This window comes from Cimex lectularius, unplaced genomic scaffold, assembly GCF_000648675.2.
Source record: "Cimex lectularius strain Harlan isolate CLEC.00 unplaced genomic scaffold, Clec_2.1 scaffold127, whole genome shotgun sequence".
Lineage (NCBI taxonomy): Eukaryota > Metazoa > Arthropoda > Insecta > Hemiptera > Cimicidae > Cimex > Cimex lectularius.
This window is the reverse complement of record NW_019392770.1, coordinates 1171566-1194137: the sequence shown is the minus strand read 5'-3', so window position 1 is coordinate 1194137 and position 22572 is coordinate 1171566. Positions and strand designations below refer to the sequence as shown.

General features: G+C 36.6%; 2 protein-coding genes across 3 annotated transcripts in view; one reads left to right on the top strand and one right to left on the bottom strand.

Annotated features, from left to right (window-relative positions):
* The window catches only part of LOC106664088, a 131803-nt gene that overhangs the window by 97028 nt on the left and 12203 nt on the right, over positions 1-22572 (bottom strand). The gene's annotated exons all lie outside the window — the stretch shown is intronic.
* Positions 19156-22572, top strand: part of LOC106664058 (RIB43A-like with coiled-coils protein 2) — a 30416-nt gene continuing 26999 nt past the window's right edge. Inside the window, exon 1 of the mRNA XM_024227572.1 lies at positions 19156-19545. Within this exon, the coding sequence (XP_024083340.1) occupies positions 19411-19545 (135 nt within the window). The 5' untranslated portion in view covers positions 19156-19410. The remainder of the gene's footprint in view (positions 19546-22572) is intronic.

Sequence of the window (22572 nt, the reverse complement as noted above, 5' to 3'; positions counted from 1 at the left end):
GACGGAATGCTCTTTCCGTTACTTGATTAATCAGATCAAAGCTAGAGTGCAACCGTAAGCTACATGGAACTTTGCTTAGACGATAAACTGATCAATGCTCTTTACGTTTCTTGACCGGTCAGACCATACATACTGTGATACCGTAAGCTACTCGGGACTTTTCATGGAGAAGAGATTGGATCCTCTTTCCGTTACTTGACTGATTACATCAAAGTTACTGTGCTACCGTAAGCTACCTGGGACTTTTCTTGGACGAGAGACTGATCAAATACTCTTCACGTTCTTGACCCAACAAATCATACATACTGTGATAGTATAAGCTACCTGAGGCTTTTCACGGTCGAGAGACTGATTACTCTTTCCGTTACTTGACTGATGAGATCATATCTACTGGGCTAGCGTAAGCTACCTGGGACTTTTCTTGGACGAGAGACTGATCAATGCTCATAAAGTTACTTGACCGATCAGATTATACATACCGTGATAGTATAAGCTACCTGAGGCTTTTCACGGTCGAGAGACTGAATGCTCTTTCCGTTACTTGACCGATAATTGGAAATGTCCTTAATCAATAACGACTAATTATGTTTATAAAACACAATATTAAAACTTTTTTTAAAATTTATTTGTTACCTATACAGAATTGTATACTATACAAATATGTACACATGAATGATAAATCGCACAGCACAACACTAGCACTAATGCCAGCACTGCACCGGTTGAACACATGCTTTGAGGAGCCAGCCATTGCTGGCACTCATTGTGTATAACTAGGTATCAAGGAGGTCCCGAGGCCATCGTCGGTTGAGACGACGTGGTGGGTTGTCAGGATGGGAATGAGTAGATAGGGCTCGAGCAGTATGGTTAGGATGGTTCGAAAGGTTGGTATGGACGGTTTGAAATCTGGACTGGATTAGTTCGTTGGCAAAAGGAATGTTGAGGTCTTTGTGACATAATAAGGTCCTTTGACAATTTGTCTAAGGACTTTCGATTGGAAGGACTGGATGCGCTGGATATTGGAAGGCTTGGCAGTACTCCGTAAATATTAAAACTAAAATGGGCTTAGGCTGGCTCAGTGGGCCAAACAAAAACTACAATCCTAAATTAAGAAAATAATCTATCCATAGACCTAGGAAGAACCAACTTTCTACACACCCTTTCATCCACCCACTATAATCCTCTTGGCTTCCTCCACACTTTCTCACAATCCCGCTGGACGTCTATTTTATAAAAATAAATATACATAGTGATATTGTTCATTAGATAGGAAAACATCTGTCAAATTTTTCGCGAGCAGAGGTCTCTGTTTTAAACCTATTACACAGCCGCTTTATTCTCCAAATAAGAAGCCGATGATTCATTGTTTTATCATATCGAGATAATAAAAAAAAAGTTGAAAAACTCGTTTGTTTCCATATCTCAAGCTGGATCACAACGAGACACGTGCTATTTTATACAGATCAAAAACAAAGGGTTAGTGTTTCGATGAGTCATTGAATTCCACCTGCTCTGATATTATTTACACGGACCTTCTTTGTTTCCCTTTCTTGCAAATCGGAAAAACACTCGGATAGATAAAAAGAATTTTGTCGTTAATTTCAACAAATATACAATAGCACGGATGAATAACAATGAGTAACAATATGGAATTCAATAGTCTTATCAAATGAATCAGATTAGCCGGCGGAAGGTCAAACTAACAAATGTTCGACAGGTCGGAAACTTCTCGGCACACGTCTCATCGCCAACCCTTCTGTTGAAAGATTTCGAACTATTGTCAAACCGACAATCTGAAGACATATTTTATTAAAAATAACCACGCGTTCGAAATAAGCTCTGGTCTAAACGCCAAAATTTCTTGAACTTTTAAGGCGGATTGATGAAAGGAGGAATTCGTCACCGGTGTTCCGCAAGACAGCATCCTCCGTCCCATTCTCTATTCAGATAGCCTGCACTACCGATACAGTACTCTTTTATCAAACCAAACCCAAAAACCTCATCTTTCGTGATTGGAATAATGGTTTAAGAAATTTAGGATCAGACTCAATCTAAATACCCTCTGCCCAGGGGGGGGGCTTTTTTAATTTCAAATTAACACCTTCTTTAAAGTATTAAAAAACTTATGAGAAGGTATGAAATATAAGCATTTAATGTCAAATTCGTTTGCATTTGAGATTTCTTTTTTAAATAGAAAATTATAGGGCTCTTACAAGACCAAATGAAAATAAATTACAATTAAAAATTATATTAAACTAAGGAATAAAAATTGGGGATTATTCCTTGAATTTGANCGTTGAAATTAAGGACAAAAAATATGCATATAATTGTTTTATAAATATAAAATAATTGGACTGCTAGAAGACTACATGAAAATTAATTACAATTAAATTTAAAAATTATTTAAAATTAAGTATAAAAATAAAAAATTCTTTTTTTGATTGAAGAATTTTTATAAAATATATTTTTTTATAGTGTCGTATGAAAATCAATTACAATTACAATTAAAATTTAAAATTATATAAAATTAAATATAAAAAAGGTTTCGTTTAATTTGAGATTTTTAAAAATATAAAATAAATTCTTATATAAAATATCGCATGAAAATGTATTTCAATTAAAATTAAAAGTTATATAAAATTAAATATAAAAATTGACGATCCTTCCTTTAATATAAAATAATATCGCATGAAAATTAATTACAATGAAAATTGAATTAGTGAATGAAAGAATGTATTTGTTTGCTTAAAATGGAAATGCTCTGGGGTAGCGTAAATGAATTGTGGTGTGTGAATGTAATTTATTAGCGTGAATGGCAGGGTTTACTCACAATTACCCCGAGGAATATCGAGTACTCTGGGATAGTGAGAATGAATGTGTGATGTAATTTATTAGCGTGAATGGAGTGGCATATCCCCAAATACCGTGAGGAATATCGAGAACTCTGGGGTAGTGAGAATGCTAACCGGACTGTTATTTTATCCACAGTTGACTATCCCTTGAGGTACAGAGAAGCTAGCAATAGGGTAAAGAAAAAGAGAGAGGAAGTTATCGTTATATCATAAATCATTGTAACTTAGCTGGAGAAACAAAAGAGAAATTAGTAGGCTTAAAACGCGAGAAAGATAAGAAATGAAAAGCAAAGCTAAGAAAGAGAGGGCTGGCGATGATGAATGAAGTTTTGCCAGCCCTGAAAATAAAAAAAATTAATTAAAATTAAAAGTTAGATAAAATTAAATATCAAAATAAAACATTCTTTGTTTATTTTAAGACTTTTATTAAAATGTAAAGTAGGTTCTTATACAAAATAGCACATGAAAATTAATTGCAGTTAAAATAAAAAATTATATAAAATTCAATATAAATCCATACAAGTAATTAGTAGTCACAATTGACCTTATTAATTAATTATTTTAATTAATTATACTTTTTATCTAAGGTCTTGGTTGAGATGTCACGACACTAGCTTTTTCATCTCAACCAAGACCTTAGATAAAAAGTACAATTAATTAAAATTAAATCTAAAAATAAAGCATTCTTCTTTTATTTTGAGAATTTTCTAAAAATATAGAATAGTTCTTATCTGAAATACCACATGAAAATTAATTACAATTAAAATTAAAAACTAAAACTTGATGTAATAACAAATAATCATTTTATTAATTCTTTTTTTTATTATAAAATCTTTTCTAATTCTTTTTCTATAAATTCTTTTTATTATAAAAATTAATTTATAGATTAGTTATTTTAATTTTTTAAACATAATAATTAAAATAATCGTTTGTTTTTCTATCTAATTTTATATCGCTTTTTATTTTAAGTGTAATAAATACTAATTCTTGTTAAAGTCAAATTATTTTATATTTTCGAAAAATCTCAAAACTACAGGCATTTTACTTGACCTTCTTATATCCATTCCTTCTTCATGGTATTTTTAATGCTTTAAAGAAAGGTTCAAGAAAGATTTTAAATTAAAAAGGGTGAATTTGAAGTAAGAAAAGGTTAATTTGAAGTTTAAAATGGTTGATTCAAAATTCAAAAGTGTTACATCGAAGTTAAAAATGATTAATCCTACGGGGAAAAAAACTATCATAAATATATTAGTCAGATACGCCACTTCTAATGACACAACTCTGTATAATATTTTGTGCCAGTGGAATATTAAATGATACGAAGGCTGCATCTTTGGGGGCCAGGACATGTTTACCCTCACTGAAATATATTTGTTTATCTTATTGTTTGAGAATTTTTGTTTACTCTCAACAATATCAAATTTAAGACAGACATAAGAGAATGTGTTCGAACGGACGGTCAGATTTATTTAAGCAATGTAAACTGTTTACATTGTGTTTGTTTGTTTAAAAGTTGATATTAGCCCTTTAAACATTTATTTTTTTTCTCCTTTTAAGAAGAAAAGGGAAACGTCGTCAACATCTGGGAGAAGAGAATCGAGAACAATTACAAAAATTCTAACTCTGGTTTATTTCCAGACAATTGACCACATGGGGCTTACATACGCGGCATTATCTGCATCCTTGTAGGACGAGGACGACCGCCCTCTTTACTTAGACGTTTAGAAAACTGGATACCAAATTGCATAAATACATCGCCCTTGGTGCTATCTTTTCACATTAATAGCGCCAACCTGGCAAAACAAGACATTGAGAAAAAAAAAACATTTTTAATTCTTCTGCACACACATTCCTTAAGCATTTGTCCACATTTGCTGTGTATTTTAAAAAATGTTACAAACAGAATTTGGTCATTGTGTCTTCTTTATTTTTCCTTGTAAATACCTTTTAGCCAAGTTGCTCACAATTTCAAATTCGAGGCTTTTTTTAAGACAAGCCGAACTTCCACTCTTGAGTTATTTAACAATGTTTAAAAGCGAAACAGTAGTGTATATTTTTATTCTGCTGCGTCTTTATCTGAAGTTGAAATAAATCCTGCCGTTTTTAAGAAAAATTGTAAAAGGGCCTAGGCAAACATTCCATTTTTAAAACCAGTTAACAAGTTAATGTATCCGGGAAATAAAACAAGGGTTTATTTCGGTGGTCGGCTTAATTTATAGAGACCTCGAATATCTGAAATATGGACAAGAGCGGCCTACGACTTCGTTAACGTCTTAAACATTCGTGACCCCATGGTTGTTATTCGTTGATCTGAGTTGGTCGTGATTCTAAAAATAGGCGGATTGGACGAACAAGGCAACAAGGCTGCACGCAACCGTCAAATTTAACTTAGTGCAAACAGGTGGTCGAAACTAGGACTCGGATTCGAAAAGTTCAAAATTCGTCGCCACCCAAGTGGTAGTTAGAACACCTGCAAAAGTGGCCTCCCTCGTTTTTTAGTAAATACGTGCAACCGTTATAATTTTTTTTCTTAACTGGATATTTTTTAAAAAATATATAAGATATAGCCAAATAAATAAAAAATTAAACTGAGTAAAACAATTTTACAATAAAATTTTGTTGTGGAAACAATGAAGAAAATAATCAATTCAGTAGGGAGTATTTCCTCCTCTTGCGTGGATCATTACTGGATATTTTTAAAGAAAAATATAAGATATAGCAAAATAAATACAAAATTAAACTGAGTAAAATAATTTTACCAAAAATTTTATGAAGTTTTTTAATCTAGTGCTGTGGAATATTTTCATATTCCACCAACAGCGCCATTTTTTTAAACGAGGGTTCGCAACAGCAGATATTACATTTACATATATATATACTGACAGAAAGCAGATNTATATATATATATTTTTTTTATTAGGTCAAAAATATTAGACTTTCTTGCCAATGGACCCTAGGAGACGAGAGAAAAAACATTTAAAATAATTTTAGCATATATATCCAGGTTGTTATATATTAATCGATTTTGTTTTTACGTACGATAAGAAAATAATATTCAAAATCGTATTAAATGAGATTAGATACACAAAAAGTTTCAAAAACCAAAACAAACGTTCAGTAACCTGAGCCAAAAAAAAAAAAAAAAAAAAAAATTAAGAAAAACAATTTGGATTCGTTTTTAGCATCTTTTAAAGCCCTCAAAAACGGATTTACGCGGGGAAAAGAATTTTTTTTTAAGGAGGGTTTGCAACCCGAGATTCGAACCCGAGACCTTTACGTTACAGTGATGAGCGCCGTGGCAACGCCTAAACCGTTCCGGCCACCGACGCCCCCCAATTATTTTTTACAATCGTTGGGGAGTAGAATATTTTTTGACGGGCCTATGTCAAAAAGTTTAGATTAATTAAGGAATTCAAAACATTTGTCGCCGAGAATCCAATTCGATTACACGACATATGAAAAATGGCAAAAAGGAGGGAAAATTCAAAAGGTGGGGTTGAGATGGGAAGTTGGTGTCCGAGTGGATCGAGGTCACGATTGATAGCTCAAGTGGTACAGCAGCGGCGTATCTAGCCGAAGATCGTGGGTTCGAATCCCGCTCGTGCCATTGACTTTTTTATCTCAACTAAAATCCTTAATTAATTGTAATATATTAATTGGTCAAGCGGACCACGAAATAAGTGAATTTTATATAATTATGAGTGAGAAAAATAAGGATGAAGTTAAACACAAAAACTCCTCAAACGTTTTATTTTATTTCCCCGTTTCTAACTTATTTATGAAAAGTTACGGATTTAGAAAACAGAAATTTATTTTTTTTTTACGAGGGTTCGCAATAGCAGAGGCTATATAAACCCTCAGGGTGCGGGTGTTTTGAAAAAAAAAGCCCATTTGTAAGTATGTCGGGTTGAATGCAGGGATTCGAACCCGGGACCTTTACCTTACAGCGAAGAGCGCCGTGTCAACGCCTCAACCGTTGCGGCCACCGACTCACCGTAATAAAGGTGTTCGATAGGGATTAAGTGGAGACTCCATGCTGGCCAATCCAAACATTGAACAGAACAATTGATGTGGTTTCTTCAGAAACTTAACCGAGCTGTTTTGTGTTTTATCAGAAGTTCGGGACCAGTGGCACGGCTTCTCGCACATAATCCAGCATCTGAAAGACTTCGCTTTACAATGCGTAAACTGACATTAACATTTCTAACTTGTTGAAGTCGCTGCTTGATCTCATAAGCGATGTCGATTACGGAATACATTCGAAAAAAATAAAACGATCGTCTCTCTCTGAGAAGTGACAGGATTGTGACCCGATCTATGCTTCTCAAGTAATCTCCAGTACCTTGGTACCGATGGAAGATCCTTCTAACAGTTGTTCTGCGAATGTTAAGTAAGGTGCACCAGCACCATGGTGGCCAAATACGTTTAACTTCTCCATCTTCTAACAACGCTATGATTCTAGCCGAACCTGTATCACTTAAAACCAACACTCAAACAAATTTGAAACTTAAAATTGGTACAACTTAAAAAAACTCAAACCACCGGAACGTTAGAAAGAATCATTACAGAAAAATCAACCAAGGGAAGATTGACTATTCAAAGGATTTATTTACAAAATCCAATTGTAAACACAAGTGGGCGATTTTATCTGTTTTGTTTACCTCTAATCCTTTAAAACGGGCCAAATCTTGTAAGATAATCAATGGAGGATTGTCTAAGAGATAATTAAAAATTTAAGGATGGCTACTTTTTGCTTCTCAGTGTATTATACAGAGGTGGGTTTTCTGCCTTTCCACGCCCTGCTTACAACTCAGACGAACCTCTGAAGATATTGAAAAACCGAAACTTTCCTGAAAGACCAAAGCAGCGAGGATAGACAGATCAAATTGCAAACTCTCACATAGTTTGGTCGGTATGACAAACACGTTTTTTTATCATACGGTTTTGTTGTCTTTTCTCGCCCTGCTTATAACACTGATCACTCAAGACCAAAATGATCGGTACCGCCAAAATTTCAGATTCATCACCCGGACACAACATGAATAAATCTAATAATTAATCAAAATAAATAAATATACTTACATAATGTATATAATTTATCTACTATAATACAATTAAAAACTCAGGGAAAAAAACGCTTTAGAGTAATATACATTTTTAAGTTCTACTGAATTCAATTTGCCTGAAATTTATAGAAAGGATAACTGCGTTTTGGTGAGCACTCTATATACAAATTTGGAATATATAAATGTTAAAAAAGGCTGACCTATGTGGCTGAGCCGTGCACCTTCCAGAACAATAGGTGGCACTATCGCTCACTCTTCTTCGAGGCAAAAACAATGAAACGTTGTCACAGGAAAACATAAAGGTGACAACACCATATGCCAATTATTGCGGTCAAACTCCGCCTTTTTAACGTTTCAGCTAAAAACGTAACTATTCTCTTTATGGGGACAATGCATTTTACGTTCTGGCGGTATTATCAACATAGACATGTCCCTTATCGGCTGGCAAATAATAAACCTAAACAAATCTAAATAACACATCAAGCATAAAAATTTCCTCATAACAGCAATGTATCACATCACCTTTTCTTCGCCAAATACGAAGGTTCGATCAATTATTGCGGCCTTATCAACACCGTTGCGTAAAGTTGGTCGTGACATGGAATGCATGTACAAAGCTCCGGAGAAAGGTTTCGGATTATGGGCGGAAGATAAGTCAAGTGACTTTCAAGCTTTACCGCCTTCGTCGATAATCAATTATAAAATGGCAATACTTCCACTTCCACGGTTTTCTAGTTTTTGAACATAATTCGTTTACAATTTTACGTTAAGTATAGCGGGTGTGAACAAGAGCTTAACAGTTAGTTGGCAAACAGCTGGCATTTTATACATATCAAGGCCGGCGGGACCATTACGACAAGCGTTAACCAAAATAACACAAAAGGCAGCTCGAGTGCTCCGTGGTAAACAAGGCATTCCGTGGAGTTTACACGGCCTTTTAGCGCGGGGTCGTTCCAGATCGATCAACCCGAATTAATCACAGGCGAAATATTATGAAGGGCTGGCTCACGACAACGGTGATTAATGACGGAGGTTTCATAAATACCACACTTCTAACTAGACTACTAACAACTATTTTAGTTAGCCTGCTCATTGTGAGAAGAAAACTTTTAATTTATACTAATGAAGCATGTGGTGTAATTGCCTGAACCAATAAAGCCAAAAGCTGTCAAGACACCCGGAGACTCAAATTCTAACACAATGATCAAGAAAAGCAAAAATATACAACACACATTAAAATAACCCGTCCGAGGATTGGCCATACCCGGGGAACCCTCAGGTATTAACTTTTCAGAAGACCCAAGCGGTGTCCACTGTATGGAGAAAGAGACACCACGTGACATACTAGGGTCTTGGCTTAGGTCACCATCTTTCGGGTATCAGCGAATTCACTACAGGTGCTCCTCCACTCGTAAAGAGAATGAGACTAGCAAGGCCGGATACTCAACTGCCCTCGAAGTCCAGAGACCCCCTTCACTTTCATTTCGCCTTTAGGTTTTCCACCCAGTGACCCAGTAGGACGTCCCTCGGCCTCCCCACTTCTTAAGAACGTCTCGGGGGCCAGAGGCCCCCTTCACTTTCATTTCGCCTTTAGGTTTTCCACCCTATCACGCAAGCATACGCTAAACTACTCGGTTAGTGTTTCAAGACGGGACGGACAAAAGCCCAAAACTGTATCGCCACCCGGCGCAGTGAACACGCCAGAGTCTTGCGGTCACCGTCATTCGATACCGTGCGGCTGACAGCCCACTCGCGAAGTGGCAAGGCCCTAGATGCGTGCCCGGACCCCACACGGGAGCATTCTTAGCCCCATCCTTTATACGATTAATACTGCCGACTTACTGAACATCCCAATATCATCATTACCGCCAACCAAAATCCAATACAAGCATCCTCCAACATCGAAACACTGTGTTTTTCAAAATGGAGAGAAAACTGAATGAGGAAAAATGTAAGGTGTACAGTATACACTGAAGAAAAAAAAAACAATCTTGCCCTCTACTGTAAATCAACAAGGAGCGACTTCCTTTCGAATCAGATGGTTAGAACTATACCTAGACAGACGTGGAATCCCTAAACAAGGCTTAAGAGACAACTTTACTAAAGACTTGGACAAGTACGAAGACTATAAGGGCCGAATTAGTGTGACTACTTTAGACATAAGAGTGGAACTGTGGGGTCCGCCAAGTCATTTAATATCAAGTCTACCAATCCTTCCATCAGACAAAAGGAAAAGTCCTCAGACAAATCGTTGAATCTTCTTACATCCACAATCCACAACAATCCCGACACCAAGGCCTCGTTCCATCCTCACCTTAATGCACCCTTGTACTTATCATGGCTTATCTACACTTTCCAATCTCGAGAACCCTCCACCTGGTTGACCTCGAGACCTTAGCAAAGACCAGTGGAAAAAGTGGAGGGCAAGATGGAATGAGGAAAAATGTACACAGTGCACTTATTCACTGAAAAAATCTCCACTGTGCATCGATAGCAAGGAGCAACATTAGAGCAAGATGCTAAGGACTATACCTAAAAGTGAAGTCGAATCCTTACACAAGGCATTAACAACTGCGAAGACTTGGAGAACCAATTTTCTTTTAACTGACACACAAAACAAGCGAGAATCTGCATAGCATGACAGTTGGCGAAAAACTGCAGGTACATCATTCTATAGGACTTCTTTCTCGTTCTCGTCTCAAACCTTTCCATCTTGTAGTAGGAAGCAACTAACCTACATACAGATATTTCAAGTAGACCCTAATTACCTCCACTATACTTGGCAACCGTCCTCAGAAAACCATTGTATTTTTAACCAATACAACGCCATCCTACCTAGGCAGCAGAATGGCGTAGAATCGCACAAAAATTGAGAGACGACTTTTGGACAACAAAGATTTTTAGGCCGAAGTCTGTTTTGACCGTCAAAATATAACTTTGTACAAGACATTACTGTGACTACTTTGGAGATACAATTGGGAGGTTCCTAGCCATCCGATATCCATCTAATACAATCCTTCAAAACAAAACTCCTCAGACAATTTGCTTCAAGTTCCACGTCAAACTTTCGATCTTTTCTAACCCCACTGCCAAAGCCCTCTGTACACTTTCCCATCTCGAGAACCGATCACTTGGATAGAATCGAGACCTCCTCGCCCTTTTATCCTTCATGTTAAATGGCAGTGCTGGCCAAAGTGTCAGTCCCACCAAACTTACATAACAATTATGTAACTTATTGTAATTATGTACATAATGTAGAAACGTATGAAAAGGTTAACTATCAGAGACAGCAAATAATCCATCCCATCCAGAAGATTCGCGTGACGGAAAAATTGTGAAGAGCCCGCAATAGCCGGAAAAACGTACTCGCTAAGCTAGGGAGGCTCGCGTGTGCATTTGTCATAGGAGGTATGAAAGCATGTATAAAGAAAAGGGGCCAAAATCCTTGTCAAAGGAAAAATAATCTGTTGGCATATAGATAGATCTAGGGGGTCTTAAACTCAAAGTTCTTGGCATTTTTCAGTGAATATGAGCACCATCGGCGAAAAAATAGGTTTTCAAAAACCCATCCAAGACAATTATAGTAAAAATGCAATCTACTTCTCAAATAGACCAAAGCTTTCTCCTTGAAAAAAAGATTAGGAAGAACAGACAGGGAGTACATCCGAGCCGGGGAAACATTTTGTATCACACTCCCAAACAGTTCTTACATAAGAGTAGTAGTAAGTTTTTTCTTTTTTTTTTAATTGAGGTGTGCCCTTGCAAACCAGTTTTACTCGGAGAACTTATGGAGAAAACATGCAAATAAAACGATTGACAGATAAGCCAAAATATTTGGTACTCATAACTAGTAGGCCTGACGAAAAACAAATTCACATATTCTTTAAATGGTGATTTGATCGTTCATATAAAAAAAGAAGAGGCTGATCTACGCACGAGGTTAACCGTGGTCAGTCTACAACTAGATACAGGTCGTCCGTTGAACTTCCAAAACTTAATTATTTATTTGTAGACGAATTATCGTTAATTATTGGTATTAACATAATTGGAAGTCACAGATTCCGTTTGGCACTGAACGTTTTCGGTTTGACGGCATCCTTGACCTCCAAAGCGGAGAAGGACGTCCGACCGAGTGGATGTGTCTTTGATTCCGTTTCTAAAATGAGCGACAAAGACGAAGTAGAGATTTAGTTTTAAAAAACGCATATTTTTCTTTATGGAAATGAGGTCGTGTTGATATTCTCCGAGGCCTTTTTGCAACCAGGTTTTCCCCTCTTAAGCAATCTTCGATCAATTTTAGACCTACTGATAATCCTTTCCTACACTGTGATTTTGATCTATTGTTGAAGCCCCTATAAAATAAAAGCCTACCTTGGAAAGAGCAACTTTTTCCTATAAGACTAAGCTTTGGTCCTTTGGTGTGATAAATGCTTACCGAAGTGGCTGTATATGCTTCACATTCACAAAGGATATGTGCCGAAATCTCTGCTTCCTCTTGACAAGAGTCGGCATGTTTCTGTTTCTCCTTAAGGTGATAGTTAAGGTTAAGAGGGCAGTGGCCGGTAAAGAGGCCTATAATTTACCTCAAATCTTACTGAGAGTGAGGAGTTGGTTTTTTAGGCCTCTTTTCCTTCATTCCGTCATATCCTGGAACCGCCTCAAGGTAACCTGTGTTTTCCTAGGGCCATTAGGCATTCCCAGTCTAGTTTGGAGCTAAAAGCAATTTTAGTGTCTTTAATGCATGTCTGTCCGAATGTATCCGTGCACCTTTCTTCTTTATCTTTGCGCACAGAGTTAGATTGCATGGGCGTAAGGATGGAAGATAGTTAGCACCAACCTTAGGGTTTTTTTTCCTACGGTTTAACACTCTCTATTCCATCTTTGTCCCATCAGTATAACATATCAGGACTCCTTCCTGAATATTGTCGGTTGTCTTTCTTCTTTGTCTCCCTTTTTGAGCGTTTTATAAATTTCTTAGCTTGCTTCATACATGGCGAACCTTTAGTTTTTCTTTCTCGAGTTATTTTTCCAGTTCCAACTTAAGCACATGGTTGTGGTACTTGTACCAAGGGTGAGAGGCTGCCCGTTTTTTGGCAAGTTGGTCAGTCTACTTGAAAGAAAACCTGTAGTGTTGGGCCTCAGCTTGGATAATTGTTGGGATAAGTCCAAGGGACTTTGCTAGGGTATGGTACGGCCGTTTTGGATTTGCTAATAGACTAGTTGAAGGTAAATCAATTCAAAATTTTACATACTATATTTACATAATTCTACCTTCTGCTTGAGTCGTCCAGGTGATTGCCTATCTATTGGTTCTACATATTCAACCAAGATATCATTATCAATACATAATTGTTGCTCTGTTGATTACTCGGTTCGAGGTAATTATTAAGGAAAAGCAATTAAATTTTTAAAGTCTGTACATATCGAAATATCATTTCGGCAGACAGGCAAGGATAAAAACAAAACGCAAATTAATTAAAGCCTAGATTTAAAATTCAATTAGCGTAAGGAGAAAAGCGAGGTTATTGAATTAAAAACTGGCACTAATACCTTTCAATGAATTTTCTCAAAAATAATAAGATACTACAAGAGGCGAAAAAAGAACTTACGGATAGAATTTGAATTCAAGCTCTCGTTTCTTTACCTGAAAACAAAATAAAATTAGTACATATTGAAAAAAGATATACTGAAAAATTTAATGATTGATGATTTTTACAAAACAATTTTAATTGACTCAACTGTTTAGTACACCGAGTGGAAAACAGACAAACGATTTGTTGTTTGATGATTAGTGAAGTGGAATCAATCAGAATCCCGTGGATATCGGACATAAACAATAATATGGTAAATCGGTAAAAAAAAGTTTTCCAACCAATGACTTTTCGAACAAAGATCAAAAAATAAAAACGGCAATAACTTTTCCATCTGGCTGCTATCGCCATGCTTAACAACGAGTGATAATGTGTGAAGGTTATTCGATAGTAAACGCTTTGTCATAATTCAACAATTATTTTGTACGTGATAATAATATGAACTACTGGTGATAATTCATCATTCGAAGCTTGAATCAACTTTTATTCTAGTAACGGGTGATAAACCTTGATTCCCGAATAAAGGAAAAGACTGTGAGGTCACAGACTCTCTTACGATGTTTGTTGTCTTGCTTCACCTTGCTTATAGACCTGACCAGCCGGTGAAGACGCCGAAACGCGTCTGACACCAAGCGAGCGAGAAGGAGACCAAATTACAAAATCTTACGTAGTTTGGTTGGTATGACATTTTGGCACCTCCTGCATTATACACTCCTGGGTTTCGTCTTTCCTCGCCCTGCTTATAACCCTAACTAATTATTGAAGATGAGTCAAAAGCCGAAACGCATTTGTCTGGGCAAAATATTTGGAAAAAAAACATTTAAAAATTGTCCAGAAACATTGTGGAATAAAACTCAGAAGATTGGAAGTAATGATAAAGAACGCCGATTTTCCCATCTTAAACTGCCAGAATAGATCTCAGAGGAAATTTGTAGACCGTTGGGACTCTCTATCTGTTTACAGGAATTGTCGTTCCTCATGCCGAAAGACTCGAAAATCAAGGACATTCTGCCGTAGTAAATTCTTATCTCCTTACCGACTGCTTCGTCTCATCAAAGAAACGATACTGAAAATACAGCCATCATTGCCTGGTTCACCCAGTCGCTGTTTACTCGTTCAAAATTATTTTTAAAATAGGATGTATGATTAAGAAGAAGTGATAAAATATGAAAAAGAAAGCGAAACTACTGGAAAGTTACATGGAGCCTGGAGAATTATGATTCCGGGGTATATTTACATCTGAGACTCGTTGCATGATGCAATGCACCCGGGCAAAAAAGAAGTGCGTGTAAATCAACAAGCAGGCCACAAGCAGTCCGTATTTTTTCCACTACAGATTTTAAAAAGTGATCTTAATTACGGAAGGTCTAGATTCATATCTGCGTAGTTTGTAAGAAGATGACGAAACCAGCGTGATTTATAAGCGACAAGTGATCAAAAGATAAAGTGGCAGAAGAATGCAACAATCTGTGCAAATCACATGTTGACGAGAATGGTAAAACCTTTGAAACTACACTGAAAGGAAAAAAAAGTGGCCACCCTCCCTTTTTAGTAACTAATAGCAATCGTTATCATTTTTATTTTTCCATGTTTACTGTTTATTTTTAAAGAAAACTATAAGATATAGCTAAATAAATAAAAAATTAAACTGAGTAAAATAATTTTACCAAAAATGGTGCTATGGAAACAATGAAGACAATTTTCAATTCAGTAAGGATATTTCCCTCATCTTGCGTTCGACGTGGCATCGACTTTATGAGGTTTTGAATTTAGTGCTGTGGAAGAATATTTTTCATACTCCTCCATCAGCGCCATTCTTAATTCTTGCAAATTCTCTGTCATCACTGGGCGACTTTTTCCAATTTTGACAACACGTCTCAAAGGCGTCCGATAGGGTTTATGTCGGGACTACATGCATAATTACGATTCCTTATTGTTATCGAGATTTCGCCATTCGATACTAGCAAGTTTTTACTCGTATCTTGAGGTGTCGGAATAGGGAAAAAACAGAGGAAAAATTGTTCGCTTTATAACAGATAACAATGCAAACGAAGTCGTAGTTTCTCACCCTAAGAAATGTCATAGTTTAAACCTTAAACTTGAGTTGTGTTGAAAAAGAAGTGTAAATCAAGGAAACAGGCAAGGCCATCTCTCGTGTCGTAGAGATTGTAAACATTTTCAAAAACACCTGTGACAAAGACCAAAAAGAACTTTCCCATGATCAACTAAGATTAAAAATATAATTATTTGGAGATCGAGAGATGCGGTCTGGAGCACTCTCAACACGGCACACAAGAATGACACATCTACACGGAAAACAAACACTTTGAGCCCTGAAGATGATCTCAATAAAGATCGAAACGTTGGCACGATAAAGAAAATGTTTTTCTAAAACCTACGGCACACCAGACCTCATCTCAAGATCTACGAATAATCATTGACTCATTGACATTAAAAATATAATAAACCCAGTTCAATTTCAAACAACCAAAGTGTTATCTCAGGCAAATAAATCCCATTAATCAATACTATGAAACATGGAGTTAAATCTTCTAGGAGCAGTGTACTAATTCTTCATATCTGCGTTATCTAAAGAGTGTGAAATATACAGTTAAATAATAAGGGAGAAAAAGAGTCCTCTTATCTAACGCCTATTTCTACCGGGTAACCCAGTAGTACAAAAGGCTCTTGAAATACAAAAAAATAAAAACCATTCTGGAGACATTAAAATAAATTATATGTCTCGGCATCTGACGAAATGTGGAAAAACTCAACATTGAAACTTAGATAACGAAGATCTGTGGAAGAAAGACAACCAACAGAAAAAGACCCCTTTCAGAAAGGGGTCTCGATATGGTACACTTATAGATCAAAAATATAAAACCATAGCAAAGCCACGTAGACTGGTTCTATCTTCCATACTTAGCCATGCAAACCAACTCTGTGCTTAGCTCCGAACTAGAAACTAGTAAATTGCCAGATGGCTCTATAAAAACACAAGTTCACTTCGAAGAGGCTTCCAGGACATGATGGTATAGAAAGAAACAGGCAGACCAATTAGCCAAAGAAGGGGTGACCCTCACACATGGGACCATAACTCGGTGCACTGGAGGGTGTGGTAAAGTTAGAGCTGGAAAAAGACATGAAAAAGGTCATTCTCAAGCACTCAAGCAACTCATAAAACTCAAACTCAAGCTCTTAATAAAAGCAACAGGTTTGAGCCAAGCTAAGAGATTAATCAATTTATCAAAAAAGAAACAGGTAGTATCTAATACCCCAAACATGGAACACTGGTGGATCCAAGGATGGACCAGGGAGTGAAATGGTAGAGGTATAATTAAACTTTAACAAAATCTCTGGGATTGGTTCCAACTGACATCATGGTTTGGGCTCCAAACTTGCTTGGGAGAACACAGCAAACTTCTGACCCATGAGACCGAAACCACAAATGCGCACAACAGAAAGAGTGCTAAACATTGTACTTAAACTGGCTTGAGAAGGAATAGCTACAGGAAGGGTATGGTAAATCAATAATGGAACAGAGAATAGGTGCAGGGATAAAGGCAGCAAAATTTCTTGGATTTTTCCAACTTTTTGCCAAACTGAGTTCCATGCAATCCATGAATGGTGCAAGGATCTAAGTATTTCGGATAGTCAGGCAATTAAAAGAAGCACTAAATGCGTAAGTCTTGGCTCTAAACTACGGCCCTAGACGGACACAAGGTCAACTTGAGGTTGGTTCCAATACTTAACGGAATAAAATGAAACATGCTGACCAACTTGCCAAAGGGTTGGCGTCTCGACCATGGGACCACAACTAGGCACATCGGAGAGTGTGGTATAGATACAGCAGGAAAATTCAAGCACTGCGCAATCACGTCACATCAGAATACAGAAAACCCATCGAGGATTCAAAAACTCTTTACGTTCTGAGAGGACAGAACTAAAAAACTACATAGAACATTGCAACAGGAACGAAACTTTTCATTGTGATTGTTAGCATGGACGATTCTGCCTACAACATCACAAAAATGTAGCCGAAAGGAAAGTAGAATATGGAATAATGAATCTTGAAGGACCATTATAAAGGATCCTTTAAAAATAACGACACTAGCACTGAAGTGACTGAAATAAAAAATACATTAAATAAACTCATATATCAAAAAGTGGAACTTTTTTATCGATCGTGGGTTTGACATCAATACAGAAATGTCGAGTGTCGCCAGGGGCAAGTTAATTATGATTTGCATTTTGCTACATTCTACGCAACCTTTTTTCCTCAAATATTTTCAGATAATTTGCATTTTAATTGAGGCTGCCAAATCATTTCTACTTTCACCCGAATCGCCCAACAACAATTGAAATCGTGCCATTTTGTAATTCTCGTTAAGGGTTTCGGAGGGTAGAAGATAAGAAATTTCTTTCCTTGCGGAGTTGATAAAGAAGACATGAATGGTCCACGGATCAATATATTTTCGGACTATTAGGCAACTACAAAACCGCTAAATACGTGTACTTTTCCAGTGTCTAAAGTGAGTTCATAATGTGGGAATGGACCTTGGAAAACATAGGGTGATTTTTTGGTTCTGGACATGTTAGTGTAGAAGGAAACATAACCAACTAGCTGAAGAAGGGATGACCATCTCACTCATGACCACAAATAGGTGGTTCATCAATTCTTTCTAAGCAATCGGTGAAATAAAGCGATAGATTGGAGAAATCGGTCGAAAAGTTTCCGATGCCCTAAATATGCCAGTGAATATTTCAATCATATTTTCACGCTAATTTAAAGAACTTAGAAAGAAAGAAGAAAGAAGGGAAAATCGAGTGAGACCCCCGCCTTTGTAGACTTGTTTTGTATCTCGTTGTGCAGTATGCTTAGTAGTGAACATTTGGCATGATGTAGTTGGAAACCCTGAGGTCTCCTAACTGTCCGAAAATACAAACCTTCTCTCGGCCGTCCGTACACCATAAACAAAAACCTCGACTCATCCGAAAACAAGGTTTTAGTCCAATCTTGCTCAGATCAATTGATGCGATTTCTTGTAAAACATAACCGAGCTTTTTTGTGCCTTGTTAAAAGTTTTGGATCAGTGGCAGGCCTTCCCGCACGTAATCCAGCTTCTGAAAGTATTCGCCTAGCAGTGCGTAAACTAACATAAACATTTCTAACTTGTTGAAGTCGTTGGTTGATTTCAACACCGGTAGAATGTCGATTACGCAGTACATTCGAAACAATAAAACGACCGTCTCTCTGAGATGTGACACGGTGGCGACTGATCCGCGCCTTTTGGAGTAACCTCCAGTATCTTCGTAGCGATGGAGACCCTTCGGGCAGTAGTTCTCGGAATGTTATGCACAAGAGTGGCCACATACGCTCTAACGTATTCCACCTTTCAGTCATGCCGAATCTGTATCACGTAAAACCATCACTAAAACAAATTTTAAACTTAAAAAAGGTACAACTTTTAAAAAATCAAACGACCGTGACGTTAAAAAGAAGTTTTACAGAAAAACCAACAAAGAAGAGATTGACTAATCGATGATTTATTTACAAAATCCGATTGTAAACACAAGTGGGCGATTTTATCTGTATTTTGTTTACCTCTAATCCTTTAAAACACACGAAATCTTGTTGTAAGCTAATCAATGGAGAATTGTCTAAGAGATATTTAAAAATATTACGGGTTGTCACTTTTTTTACCTCTCAGTGTATTAAAATGTCCAGATATTTTTGTTGGCAACCCTTCCAAGTCATTCTTTCCTTTTTACCAAGACCAATTTAAATTTCCCGACCTGAAATAGCTTTTGCCTATCACATCAGACAATATTGCTCAAATTGGCACAGAGCAGTTGTTATTTCCACGATTGTTTCGTTGAAGGAAACAATACACAATAAACATGCGGGCATTCCCTGAATGCGAAATGCCGATTGGGCACAGCGACACCAAACGGACCTTGACGACCGGGGACGATCAAGCGGAGAAATTTCCAACAAATATTAGACGCTTTCAGCCGACAAAAACCGAAAAAAAGGTACAAGAATTTGCCGTTGTAATATTTATAAATTCTTTTGAACATATCCTTCAGAAAGTGTGTCTGAAAATCATTGAGATGCCTTACTAAACATTTAATGTGTGGTGACCGTTAATCGATAATTATTCAGAAATCGTAAGATGCGGTCTGGTGTGATGTAGGTTTCAGAAAAACATTTTCTTTATCGTGCCAACGTTTCGATCTTTATTGAGATCATCTTCAGTGTAATTGTGTAATTGTGCCATTCTTGCGTGTCGTGTTGAGAGTGCACGACACGCAAGAATGGCACAATTACACAGAAGACAAACACTTTGAGCCCTGAAGATGATCTCAATAAAGCTTGAAACGTTGGCACGATAAAGAAAATGTTTTTCTGAAACCTACATCACACCAGACCGCATCTCACGATTTCTGAATAATTAAACATTTAATATTACAAATCCTTAATAAGCTCATTTTTCCGGTATTTTCCTATAAAATTTTGTAGACGGAGTTGCTAAATATTCCTATTACAATCGGGCAATCTTTGACATCGTTTCAAGCCTTTGCTTTACCCTAGAAATTGAGATAAAATTTCACAATTGGCCTAAAAATTGAGAGAATAATGCATTTTCTATAATATAGTGTTTCGAAGAACAATTATTCGGAAATCGTGAGAAGCGGTCTGGTGTGATGTAGGTTTAAGAAAAACATATTCTTTATCGTGCCAACGTTTCGATCTTTATTGAGATCATCTTCAGGGCTTGGGATTTACAAGCATTGTTTAAATTTAACAAATGCATGTAGGATGCGGAAAAAAGTGAATTTATCCAATGCAAAACAATATTTTTTATATTGAATCAAAATATTTCTACTTACTCAAAGTGTTTGTTTTCTACGTAATTGTGCCATTCTTGCGTCTCGTGTTGAGAGTGCCAGTGAGATTTTGCTGTTTTATGTTTATATACGTTGGATTTTGAAGGTGTGGGGAAGGAAGTCGGTACAGAAAGACATTTTTCTATAAGGAGTCGGCTTCTTTGAGGTGAAAAGATCAGGATTATATAGACGGGGATAAATAGGAAAAGGAAAGCTAAATTGTTCAATTGTAGATTACGTCAGATTTATTTGTTATAGGGTTGGAATCTTTAATTTTGGAAAAAAGCGTTTGAGTCGTTTTATAATTTTTGAAAGCTATTTTGAAGTTATCGGACGAGAGAAATGTGTTTATTTATGTGATAGGGCGTGAATGAATGGCATGGAAATGTATGTTGGTTTGTTTGTATTTGATAGATTTGATGTAGTATTATTAGTACTAGTGGATGGTGTTAGTGTTGAGTTGTAGTTGTTGATTATTCTGTTGATTATGTGTTTAGGGTAGTGATTGTTATGGAAGTTCTGTTTGCATATCTTTATGTTCTTGTGGTGAAATGGTTCATGGCTTAGAGTATTAACTCTGTGAAGTAACCCTTTGGCCGTGTTTATTATTGTATGAAGAGGATGGTGAGATGTAAAGTTGAGGTAGCGATCTGTGTTTCTTGGTTTTTGATACCAATCTGTGATTAATCTGCCATCTGGTTGTTTTATTACGAGCGTATGTAAAAATGGTATTGTTTTGTTGTTTTCGATTTCATGTGTAAATTGTAGGCGTGGGTGAAAGCTATTAGATGTATCTAATGTAGCTTGAATTTGATCTGTGGGAACTGCTGCTGTTTTTGAAGAATTTAGTGAGGAAGGGTAATGTGAAAGGAAGTTGTGGTATAACTGTGTTTAATAGATGTGTCATAATTATGTCTGCCAAATAGTTGTTTGTAAAATTGATTGTTGTATGTAAAACATCCGTTAATACAACAGTGTCGAACCATTGTTATGAACGTGTTCTTTGATAGACTTGTGTGTGGTGTTATGTTGAGCCATTTATCTTTAATAATGTTCAGTGTTGTGTCTATTGGAATGTTGGTGAACAATGATGAACATCTAGGGATATGAGAGAGTAGTAAGAGGGGATGTGAATATTATTAATTTTGTTAATGAATCTTTTACGTTATGTGTTATCTGTGATGTTGTTGTGTATGTGAAGAAGTATGTGTGAGTATAGAAATACTTTGATTGAATATAAAAAATAAATTTTTTTTTGCATTGTATAAATTCACTTTTTTCCACATTCTACATGTATTTGTTAAATTGAAACAATATTTGTAAATCCCAGGCCCTGAAGATGATCTCAATAAAGATCGAAACGTTAGCACGATAAACAAAATGTTTTTTTGAAACCTACATCACACCAGACCGCATCTCACGATTTCCGAATAATCATCGACTGACGATCACTAATCACCATACGTTTCGAAGAACGTTTTTCTTTCAACTCGGCGAGAAAGATGGAACGAAAATACATCTAGAAAAATATATATCGCAGATTCAGGTTGTCGGTTGTCTTTTTCTCCGCGAAAACATCAGAGAATGTAACTCCGTAACTGTAAATGTCATGCTAAGAGATATGTATTTAGGTTGCTGAGGTTACGCAGACCCGCTGGAAATCGTTTCGCTCGGAACGAGTTCCATCCATTTTTCCTTCTCAGATTCATTTCGGGAGCCGTTTTAAATCAGAGCATTTCAATCATTCAGTCTGCGCCAAATATAATAATAATACATCGAAGTACTGCATTATAACTAACAGGCTTCAAGTGTTCACAGATATTTGGGGGGAAAAATTGAAAATTCTTTCAGATTGTGAGATTTTTCCATGTTCTTTGAGGGACAATGAATTTCAAATTTGGCCGTTAGGGTTCATTTTAGTCTGGCTAATTTCGCTGGTTATATTTCGCCATCTTCAGTGTGTCACAACAGAGTAAATTTCAAATTCTTCCGACCACGAACAGTAGGTAATTCGAAATACTGTCTACATTTCCAATCATCCTGGCACGTCTAGAGTTGTTTCGGAATTTCGCCATCATAAGAGGTGACTCAGACCTCACCCTGCTTATAACCCTGATTCATCGGACCTGTCAGTCTAAAGTTACAAGTCCTCACCAATCCTACTTTAATGTA